Genomic DNA, 12,074 nt, shown 5'->3' with positions numbered 1-12,074 from the left:
TTTTTTCCAATTTTTCTCGCACTGAGTTCAGAATTTTCATTAATAGAATTTAAAGTTGCTTTTTCAATTTCTGGAGTTCTTACAGTCCGATGAGCCCTTCTTGAATGATTGTTTGCCCTCAAAGTACCTGTTCCACTCAATCTTCTATGTACATTTGAAAATGTTCGCCCATCTGATATTTGTGTGCATAACATACATATCTGTCCACTCTTCATTAGTAAACTGGACCATTTATTTTTAAAATAACAATTCTCGGATATTTAAAACACCAAAATAATAAGACGCCAAGAACTGAATTTAAAAACGAAAACACTCATCAAACAACCGCCTTGATAACAGAATTCATAATTCTTACTCACAGCCTACTACACTGATAAGAAATAATAATAAAGATTTTGAAAATACACCTCAAAAGTTTACGTACTTGGTATTCATACTTCGATTTTTTGAAGTATTTTAATAAAACAGAAAAAAATAATAATAATTCTCTGCATGCTGTCATATTAACGATATTGTTATGACCAGGCAGAGAAGAGCAAAAGCAAAAAAAAATCAAGAAATTACATTTTTTAGCAATGGCGATTGTAAGTATAATTTTTATTTTAAGAGAAATCAGTGGTGCACCGTCAATGTCTGTCAAAATCGACAGGCCAAATTCCGTACGCCCGTCACTGGTGTATTTTTTATTATGTTTTTATAGTCTAAAGTGGTATTAGGGATATTTAAAAATACGTTTTATTTTTAAAAACTTTACCACCATGTATCTCAAAAGTTAAGACGTTTAGGACATATGTTCATATGAAGGTTTCTTTTTAAAATGGACCCAAAAATCTCCCCCCTAACATTCAATTAGAAAACACCCGGTATATTAATATTACTGCACTGTCTTCTATGAGGTCGCTTTGCTCTTATAGATCGCAGCTCTTTCTCGCGATGGTTGTAAAACTTTCGAGTCGACTCGAAGTACAATCATTCCGATGTTCTTTCTGGTTACTGATGCATGCGCCGGGTCATTCGTCACCATATTAATAAGATTATGAAATATACTCTCTTTGTTGTACTTCTTTTTCTTTATTGTTTTTTGCACTGTACAATCCTCAGTTATAAGGACAGGAGTTTATACAAATTGGTTGATATTTTGCGACCTGTTTCTTCAAAAATTCTTTACCACAGTTGCAAATTAGAGAATCTGGTTTCCAGGAAATCCAAAAGATTATTATTTCATTTGTCCGCTGTTAACAGTGTCACTCGTGACGATGGTCTAAATAGACAGAAAGCGCACTACATATCGCAACATAGTTCTTGTAATACACTCGATTAATTCTCCTTTCCGGGGTAAAATAATAACAATGAGTATTGCAGGTCACTTTTCATTTGGTGAGCGACGACAAGAAAATGCTGCTATGGGATGACGCTGTGCGTCAACAAACGGAAGAGATGGTCGATAATATTCTAGGTCAAGGCATAGATATACATTTGCTGGGGTTAAGGGAAGCTGCCAAAGATACGTCACCTACGGCGGCCAGTCCACTGCCAGAGATTTTTACAGATCCGTCATACAGGTGCGTGTCTTAGGAGTATATAGTATATATTTTATACAACGTTTAATTTAACAATAATGCCGCTTTAAAAATTTATTTTAATAATGTTATTAGCGACGCTCTCTTTGATTATGTTATATTAAACCTTTTCTTTTTCCACCCTATGGCTTTTTAATGGTCGCGAAAAGAAACCCCAAACCTGACACCATCCTCTGGTGATCCTGGGATCCTGGCCTCCTTTTATTTCTTTCGAAACGGTTTTGGTTAGTTAATTAGTTAATAAACATCGACAAAATAATCGAAATTTTTTGGTATTCACTAATAGTCATGACATTTTCTTTCCCTTTTTTTTTGTGCGGGTATAAAAAATAATAATTTATATGCAATTTACATTAGAAAATATTTTTCATTCAACCATTTTCCTTTTCAATCTTCCTTTTTAATAAGTAAGCCTTGTCTATATTAAAAATACTGACACCATCAATATGAAAAAATGTTCAGAAGTGACATTCGCATGAACTACTCATTCAAAACTCGCTTTCAGATCTATTATTTGGAACCTCGCTTTCAACCAATCAGACTTAATAATGATAATAATAATAATAATCAGCATCTATATCCAATAATTAATTTTACAAGCAAAAAGGAGGCCGAAATTCAATTTAAAAAACACTCTAGTTCAGTCCCCAAATTAATCTATATATAATGTCTATTAATGTTGATAATGTCAATTACACTAAAGTTATAAATCCTCTACAAAATGCACACTGTACGAAAGGGAAGGAAAAAAGACCGAAAAAGAGTCACTCGCACAATATCTATTTAAAAAAAATGTATATAAAAAAACAAAAAGAAATCGGTCATATCATATTAACTTAAAAGATAATGTTTTTAAATTGTGCGGAATATTTTTAGACAAGATATAAATATTAAATGTGAAACACCTTTCATATGCTATGGGGTGGAGGGGATATGTAGCAGCGAAATCTTTAATTAAGAGTGTGCACATCTGTACGATATCGATTTTTATTTGTTAGATACGATGGCCGATCTGTATTAATAATTTTATGAAACAACACGGCTGCGTGTAAAGTTCTGCGCTTCTCCATAGATAGCTATTTCCTTTCCTTTATCCTATCCTAAGGAGGCAGGGTACATATACAACATCCGAAAAATTAAAATGATTAAAAACAAGTGAATCCGTCAGTCTGATGTTGTCACCCCTCAACAAAAAATGTAGATAGATGTAGATGTTGACGTGAGATTTAAATCTTAACTCAGAATCAAAAATTGGTCCAAGATTCCTCCTCTGAATGGAATATGGAACAACATTATCGCCGATTTTCACTTTAATGTTTTGACACAACCTATCGTTACGAATAACAAAAATTTTGATTTGGTTGCATTTCGATCATTCTATTTCCATTCTTTATCAAATTTCTGTAGTTCTTATTTTCGATTATTTCGATTCGATTATTCTGATTATTATTTTGTTTCTAATCGTTGTTGTCATTGGCCATACTTCTGCTCCGCATAAGGTGGTATTTTGTATTATGCTTTGGAAGATTATTTTATTGTTTTCTTTAGTAAGAGTATTGTTCCATATCAGTCTATAAAGTGCTCTTGGGGCTTATTTTCCTCGTGCTATTTTTGTCTCTATATTCCTTAAACATGTACCATCTCGGTGTATTGTCCATCCTAAGATACGTGAAAGATTGGCTGCTTTTAATAATGTCAATCTAATTCTGCAACTTGTTGTCCAATACATAAATATTCGGTTTTATCTACATCTATTTTCGGTCCCCACAGTTAGTACACTATTCCACGTTCTCTTGATCATGCGCGAAAAGTAGTGAAGACTTAACACAAACAAAAGAAAAAACTAGTGCTTTATAACTCAAAACACAATGTATTTTTATTTTGACATTTCGGCCATGTCACTAGCCTTTCTCAAAAATTTTTTGGACGTAAAGTACTTGAACATGAATATCCAGCTGAAAAGGCGTATAAAAAAGTTGGACGTGACACACATAAAATTTATGTGTTATTTAAGGTTATGGTTTCGTTAATTCGTTGCTTACTTTTGTGTCAGTGAGAAACGCAGTCTCACTTATCGGTCAAGATCCACGCCATCCATCGTTAATAGTTTCCTTAGGAGCCGTTTTTCCACGCGTCTTTTCGGTACTTCCCTGTGGATAACAATTTCCCTAATACTAAACTGTATACTGGCCTGGCCTGAATCCCGATTGGCAAGTCGGTAAAATGCAAAACCGGTCAATTGTTCCCTCATTTGAAGATGCATAATTTTTTCTATTACCTTCGAAAGTATCGATAATATAACTTATCGGTCTTAGATCATAAAAAGTGTCAACATGTTTTTTCTTACACAGAGGGTGCACTTTGAAAATTGTCCATTGATTTGGAAAGGTATTTTCTAAAAAACAGGAGTCAATAATGTTGGTAGGAAATATTATTACTCTGTTAACGCATAATAAAATCATTTTCAGATTACTTTGATCTGACCCAGTTGAAGTAGATTTTATTTTAAAAATGTACTTCCTTACAGTGTCCTAGGAGATTGTGGGGAATTAAAATTGGGAATTTACTTGTAGCAGCGTATTGTTTTTGTAACACTTTAAGATGTCTGGCCCTATCGAGATATTCCTGCTGGATTTTAAAAAGTGTTTATTTAAAGCTGTGCGTATTTTATTTGGCTGTTTTTTTGAATGTATATTAATATTTTTAAGTGTGTTCCAAAAGAGCTTCGAGTTGTTCAATGAGTCTGACACTGAAGATATTGTTTCTTCTCTTGGCGGATAGCTGTGTTTGTTTGATTTTTATTTGCTTATAATAATTCGAGTTGTTCCGCTGGTTTTGATATTTTTTATAGGCTTTATTTTTTAGAAGTATCATTTTTTTACAGTGTATGTTAACCAGGGAGGTTTTTTTATTTATTGATTTTAAAACGGAAGCCAAGGTATCAAAGATATTATGTTATTGTTTAATATTGTGACTTTTCATTTATTGTTTTAATATAGATGATATCCTCGAAAGTAGGAACAGTCATAAGATTGTGGGTCTTTGTAGATATTTTTGATGTTTCTTCCTTTTCATCACTAATCTTAAAATTTTCTAGATGACTATATATTAAAAAATTAGCAGATATACCAACATCCTTCACACCTGTATCAAAATGGACTATTTCAGTGGGTAGTAATATAAAGTCTTATATCGTGGAAGTATAGTTAGTTACCCTATTGAGTTCTAGAACTATTTGCTGTGTAAAGACTCAATGTAATAGTAGAATAAATTTGTATAATGGTTACAAACTAACCAAAATATTTAAATTTATGTCGCCAACCTAACGTTTATCAATCAGAATGGCCACTGGCAGGTAATTTCAGCAGCGGCGTTCTTTCTACAGTATTATCCCAAATTATCAGTAAAAACCCACTTACGAGGTTAGCGCCAAAATTTCCCGGCCTGACATAGATGCATAGATGCTTCTTTTAAATATATATCTTAATAGGCTGCGAAAAAAAAATTGAAGTCTTGCATCAAATAGTTTTTTATTGACAGCATTTTAAACAAGACGTGTCCGAAAACATGTCGCAAATAACGCAAATTGAGTATAGAGCAGTCATAGAGTTTTTGACAAAAGAAGGGTTAGCACCTAAAATTATTAAAGAAGGACCGGATGGTGTGCACGGTTCTCCTCAGTTCTCCTTCGTATTCTGTAGTGAAAGAATGGTCAAAACGTTTTCGAATGGGGAAGGAGTCCCTTGAAGATGATTGAAGAACTTTTTGTTGTCCAGTGGAGGTCATAACGGAAGATTTTGTTGCGATTGGGGAAGAGGTGGTATTGAGTGATCGACGTTTAAAGGTCAAGGAAATTTCAGAATTTACTAAGCTCTCTGTTACAAGTGTTCGTCCAACCCTGCATGATCATATAGGGGTTCCTAAAAACCTTTCGGCTATTCAAAACGCCGTGTTGAGTCTGCGCGGTCTTCTTTGGAACTCTGTGGGTCGGAAGCGAAGCCTGTGATAGAAACTATTGTGACAGGAGATGAAACTATGGTTCCCTATTATGACCCTCTATCGAAAAAAGAATCAATGGAGTGGCGTCGTAAGAGTGAAGCACCGCCAAGAAAATTCAGAGTCTGCCAGTCAACAAAAAAGGTGATGGCCACGATCTTTTGGGATTGTGAAGGAATTCTTTTGATAGATTTTAAAGATACTAATACCACTGTCAATGGTAAATATTACGCAACATTATTACATAAATTCCGAGACTGCATACGTGTAAAACGTCGAGGAAAACTGACCAGAGGCGTGCTTCTTTTGCACGATAATGCACCTGTCCATACTGCTGGTGTTGCACAAGCTGCCATTTTAGAGTGTGGGTTCCAACAGATAGATCATCCTCCCTATAGTCCAGATATGGCCCCCAGCGACTATTATTTTTTGGATATTTAAAAAAGGATTTACGTGGACGGCGATTTAACGACGAAGTTGAGTTAAAAGAGGCTGTTTTAGCTCATTTTGCAGACAAACCAAAAGAATATTTTGTAAAGGGATTGAGTTGTTAATAAAGAGATGTAATAAGTGTATTGAAGTAAAGGGGGATTATATTGAAAAATAATAAAAAAAATTACTCTATTTGGTTTCTTTCATATTCGTGCAGTGAAATTTTGGCGCTGCCTTCGTAGACGTGACAATGTCGCCATACCTCCCGTCTAAACTTATTGCTTTGCGTTTTACCGCACTCGCATAAATCGTTATTCTTAGTTGAAAACGCGAATAACAAGAAATAACACTTTACCAAAATTTAATGATAATACCATAAACGCAATTCAAGAGGTAGCTAAAATATCAGTACACAAATTGTTCTAACTGTGAAAAACAAGTAATAACAGAAGAAAATATTTATCGAGAATGATTAGTGGCGGAGTTGATCATTGAACTAGGAAACGATACTTTATTATAGTATATAATATTTTGTATATTAATGATGATACTATGCAGAAATGTAATGAAATAGAACATAATAAACTGTTATTTTGTATTAATTTTTTTACGTACATGTTTCAAGAATTGTTCGGTGAAAATGTTTCAAAAGTTAGTGTAGGTAGATAAATTCCTAGGACGGTCCTGGAATGGTTAGGGGTTACAGGGTCGGTTATAAAAGCACTATATTTCTGGTCGAAGTATAGAAACACAGTGACCACAGATGCGGTTGCAGTCAGTCGTAGAATATAATGTATCTCGTGTCATCCAAGTCAATAACAAACAACTACAGAACCAAGAGGAAATTATTATGGTAGTCAACACCGCAAGCGTGACAAGTGTCGCCTTAGAAAGAAAATACGGCAAGATTCAGATTAATTTTTTAAATTTAGAGACATATGCTGACCCTCCTATATGAAGGTGTCATAGCTGCCTAATACATTTGGCCACTATATTATCTAAATGGATATTTATAGCAATGCGGTTCCATTTAAAGATTTTTTCTTCCAGGTTAGCCAACAGATTCCTCTTGTCGACCAGTCAGGTTGCAACCGGTGGGAATACGTTTATGGGTTACGGGCCCGTAGAGCCAGACGGTTACGGAGCTTCTTATAACCCGAAAAACGACCACGTGATATTTTGTTTATCCGCATTTTGGTCGTCCGAGGTGACTAGTACTAGCAAATTCGCACAGTCGCTAGAAGAAAGTTTGAACGCGATGCACTCATTGTTAAGTAAGAGAAACGAAATTTAAAGGTTCAGAGTTTAACGAATTGTTACCCGATTGGGTTGGGTGATGAACTTTTTTGGAGTGAAGTTTCACATTTCAGACGCTTGAATCCTCCACGCTCGACGTGTTCATCACCCGTAGCAACTAACGCGCGATTCACGCTGAGTGATCTATTAAAGTGGAACTTTTAAAAAGGCAAATGCAGCGCCCGGACACAATGTAGCAAAAGATCAAAATAATTCAAGCCTAGGTTATGCATGATTTACATTGATGACGTCGAAATAATTGTCAACAATATCGTTTTGACTTATCATATCGTCAATTTTGCTAAATTTTACAGCAGATTAAATTGTTTTTTTTTTGCATTCACATAACTTTCCTTTATTCCTACTCAATTCGTAGTCAATTTTCGCATTATAGTTGGCCCATTACCTTTCTGAAATGACGTCAATTTCGGTAGGGTTTTTGACTATTTAGAAACAGCTGGTAGGGTAACGCTCGGTCCACAAGTTCTAAAAATACTAGTGAAATTATTATCATGACTATATGAAATCTCCCTCCAAAAAGTCTGATATCCTTTTAAGGAAAAAGCAAAAGGACATTGACTTCCCACAAAAGACCATGAAGGATTGTAGAAAAAATTGTAACAATGAAAAAAATTCTACCTAGACGTGAAACCTTTGGGCTACAAAATAGTAAGACTTGTCAGTTTAGTGCTATTGAAATGGTATGGTCAGAGGGTAATAAGGAATACGATCAATGTATTGCTAGAGCACAGGAAAAATTATGTCAACCACACAGAAAGGGTAAGCCAAGAAGTTAGGCAGATAATAGATGTGATGCTTCAGACCTTGCTCCACTTGTAATTAGTACCGACGGAGACAACTACAATGACGGGAAATTTTTAAACTGAACTTAGCAGCCATTTTAGACAAAGTACATCTACAACACTGTATACCTTTAGTGATCATTGGCAAAGTATAAATAATATAAGAAATACGTTATTTGACACCAGCGTGACGTCATCCCAGAAAGATAATACGCCGCTTTGCAGAATACCTACATTTCGCAAATTGACGGTTTTTGTACATTGCCGGTAACATATATATAAAAAGAATTTAACATTTAACAATCTAAATTATTCATCAACCCCAAATTCTCCTTAATTCTTTTAATATCATGCTCTTGACTGTTGTTTTCCTCTATTTTATAGTTTGTTTTAATGATTAAGCAAAGTTTTATTGCCCTCAAAATAGTTTGCTTCCCTCAATTGCGGAATAATAAGGCAATTAATCAAAAATTGTCACCTCTTGGTGGCATAAAAAATCATTATTATTTTGTCACTGAATAAACTGAAAAAAAAATTGGCAAAAACTGTCAACATTTTTCTGTTTTAACATTTTGCAGATATAACGTTTTTATTTACAAAACTTACGTGAAAAGTGTATAACCTAAAGGGCAATTAGCTTTGAACGCCCTGTATTATAGAATGAAGAATGTATGTATAAATAAGCCCGACTTAAAAAAAGGTTTCATTATACTGCGTGTTAACGAAAGTTTGCTGCTGTTTCCGTTGCTTTTGCTCAATGTTAGCTCTCGTAGTTTTCCAGATTTTGATACTCAGCATGGATCGCCCGCGATCGCCTATCTAATGTTATTGTTATATTCTTTATTATACCGAGATATATTTATACATTAATAATTTAAAGAAATTTGTTGCGTATATTAAACAATTATTAAGAGAAACGACGTGGCACGTATTTAAATCGTACTAGTTTCCGATTTCTGAAAATTGGAGAACATCGTCATAGCTATTTCTTTGGCAAACTGAATTTCACAAAAATCTTTTTAAAAAAGAGACCTAGAAAAAATGAAAAACTTAAGTGTGGTTCAATGTACCACAAAAGTGTTTAAAACAAATATCTGACCGTGCAACGTCATTTCCAAAAGTTATTAATGGATTTATGTACAAATTTGCTTAAGTTTTCGATGTAGGCTTTAACTTAACTGTGATTTTATAATTGTCGTTAATTGTTATTGTTTGGGATCAAATTTCTCGATTATCAGCACAACAAACTTCTACATTCCCGTAACTCGAATAATATAGGCATAATGTTGTTGCTCCTTCGCTGAAGGTGGCATCTTTTGCATCCAGAAAGGAACTTTTTTATTAAACTTCAGCCAATGTTTGCCTTCTTTCCAGATTGCAAATATAATACGTGTTTAACATAGTGAGTGCAATTACTATTGAAATCATTGTGAATAGATAAACGATACATATCATTCTAGCTGTATTAACAATAAATAAGTATTTATCAATATATACCCATGTATGTACCGCCCATATTTACGGCTATATATTTTTTCTGTGACATCTTCAAATACAAATTCTTAGGATAAATACGTCAATCTATTTGTGCACTCGAAGGCATTAAATATAACGGCCTTAAAATGTCATATCATTAGCTTTAGATACTCGTCAATAGAAATTAGGAAAATTACTCTCAGATACCACGTGAGGGAGACTAGTTTCAGAATTTTAAATTCATATACCATATATTTAGTTATTTACGTTAAAAGAGAAATTACTTTTTGACTTGCACCAATCGTTTAGAATCTGTTTTGTTTCAAAAGAATATATTTCATTACTTTGAACAGTATTCTATAATTACGATCTTGCCTGGATAATTAAATTACAAATTTATATGTAAGTTAAGCTTGACGCTTAACATTGACATTGTATCCAGAGAAAAACTAGTCAGTTCTCTCTAAAAATTGAATTTTGTGTGCAATATGAATGGTTAGCCCATTATATATCATTTTATCCATTTTATGTTTTTATTAAGCGTTAAATTTACATTTATTTCTATCTAGAAATAGTCTGTTTTATATACTCTTCAATGCGATTTAGAATTTGAGTGGATTTTCTACAAAAAATGTTCAAGTTTCAGCTTCAATTAGAAACAAGCATTTTTTGTGCAACCAAAAAACTTTTCCGTTTCGTACTAAAATTTTTATTACTCCATCGCTACCTAAAATATTGGTCAATTTATATAATTTTTTTGTATAAATTTTCCACCGACGCCTATGGACGACGTTTTAATTTGCTCGTACTGACGGAATACATTTAGAAACAGACTTTAACTATTTAGGAATTAAAAACATTTACTTTGCTAATAGAAAATCACCATTGTCCTTTGATTTTGTTTTCTTATTAATATGGAAATATCCGTATTATCATTACAGTTCAAGAGTACGATCTCGAATTTTCAATGTGAAAGAGAATATAAAAGACTTTTATGGCAAGAATGTTATTGTTTGTGTTAATAAGGAAACTAGAAATGGAATTCCATTTTAATGGAATCCGCATATTTGTACGTAAAGCGTAATTTTTTCTTCTGATAAAGAAGCAATCAAAGCAGCTTTAACCTGAAATGTGAAAATGGTCACAAAACGCTATGGACTAATCTACTAGTGCAGTTGCCTGGATAACACTGAAAATTCTTGGAAAAATCAAGAAGAAAAAAAATTTAATTGATTTCTTATTTTTCAAAGTATCTTTGAAAGCACTCGTTATAGACTAATATTTGCATTCTGTTATCTCTGATATATAAAAATGTCAAATTTCAGTCCCAAATTTTGACCTAAAAGCTTTTATATCTTCGTTTTATTATCTCAAAGTGGCAAGTCGCTTTTTTATTTTAAATTGCAAAAGATGTCCTTTTATCCATCGTTGATATTTAAAATCGAAGCAAATATGCGGATTTCCTTGTTTTTCAAAGGAAAGCTAGTGGAACCTTATTGGCATTGATTATTTTTGTTTAATTCAGCCTCAACGATTTGTAAATCGATGTAATGTATATAGTACTTAGAATTGTCGTGTATTAGCAATACGAAAAAATAAGTCTACGTTAATTTGCCGATTAGTTAGGAGAGTCAAACATCCTAAACGTGTTATTACAGAGGATGCAGCTTTTCTGTAGATTTAAATAAGGGCGTCGTGTAAATACAATGTGACGTATTACGTGTACCTGTTTTAAAATATAGTATTAGGCGCTACTTTTACATTGTGATTTGTTTAATGGTTTAAACGTCAAGTACACGGTCGTTCGCGGTCATTTGCGTAGACCACAACGATCTACCGAAAAATCATCTGTGATAATTTAATTGGGATGCCCTATATATTTGTATGAAGTATTTATTAAACTTAGGTAGAAAATTACAAAATAATTTGTAAAACATTAACGCACTCATTAACACGTAATCTTCCAAGAAGTTTAAAGGAATTGGAACGTAATTTGAAAAGATTTGCAACTAAGGATCCAAATGAAAGGTCTGGCCAAAAATAAAATAAATAACACATGCATAATATTCATCTACAATAATTTCTGCGAGGTTTAGTTCAACCTGAATCAGCAGAAGATTTAGCATTCGTCGTCTTTGTTTTTGATTTCATATATTTTTTACTTGTTTTGCAAGAATTGCCTTTTTAGTCTTGGAAATTAATTTTTTTCCAGTATGTACGTCTAAGTCAATTATGGCAAAACTGTCCAAAAAATTAACATTTTTACTATGGGTCAAAACATATCTTACTTATCCTTCTTTTGTTTTCAGGGGTTTTTTAATTAAATATGCGAACTTCATAACATTCCAAGAAAACTTGTTTTTATTTCGGAACCGACAGAACACACAGGAAAGTTTAACTGACCTCTTAGAATACTTGATAACATACAAAGTACATTTACAAGCAGAGAATCATGTACATGCGTATATACTAAGCCCAAAATTTCAACTTA

The 12,074-nt window shown here is 33.3% G+C and overlaps 1 protein-coding gene across 2 annotated transcripts in view; it reads left to right on the top strand.

Moving 5' to 3' along the window:
• The window catches only part of LOC132702514 (vesicular acetylcholine transporter-like), a 141,879-nt gene extending 130,003 nt beyond the window's left edge, over positions 1-11,876 (top strand). For both annotated transcript variants that reach the window (XM_060671184.1, XM_060671183.1), the window contains 2 exons: positions 1,363-1,562; positions 7,059-11,876. In XM_060671184.1, the coding sequence (XP_060527167.1) occupies positions 1,363-1,562; positions 7,059-7,302 (444 nt within the window). In that variant the 3' untranslated portion in view covers positions 7,303-11,876. The remainder of the gene's footprint in view (positions 1-1,362; positions 1,563-7,058) is intronic.
• Positions 11,877-12,074: the final 198 nt, after the last annotated feature.

This window comes from Cylas formicarius, unplaced genomic scaffold (assembly GCF_029955315.1).
Source record: "Cylas formicarius isolate icCylForm1 unplaced genomic scaffold, icCylForm1.1 PGA_scaffold_5__7_contigs__length_24384050, whole genome shotgun sequence".
Classification (NCBI taxonomy): Eukaryota; Metazoa; Arthropoda; class Insecta; order Coleoptera; family Brentidae; genus Cylas; species Cylas formicarius.
The sequence above is the reverse complement of the archived record's forward strand: the minus strand, read 5'-3'. Positions and strand labels throughout refer to the sequence as shown.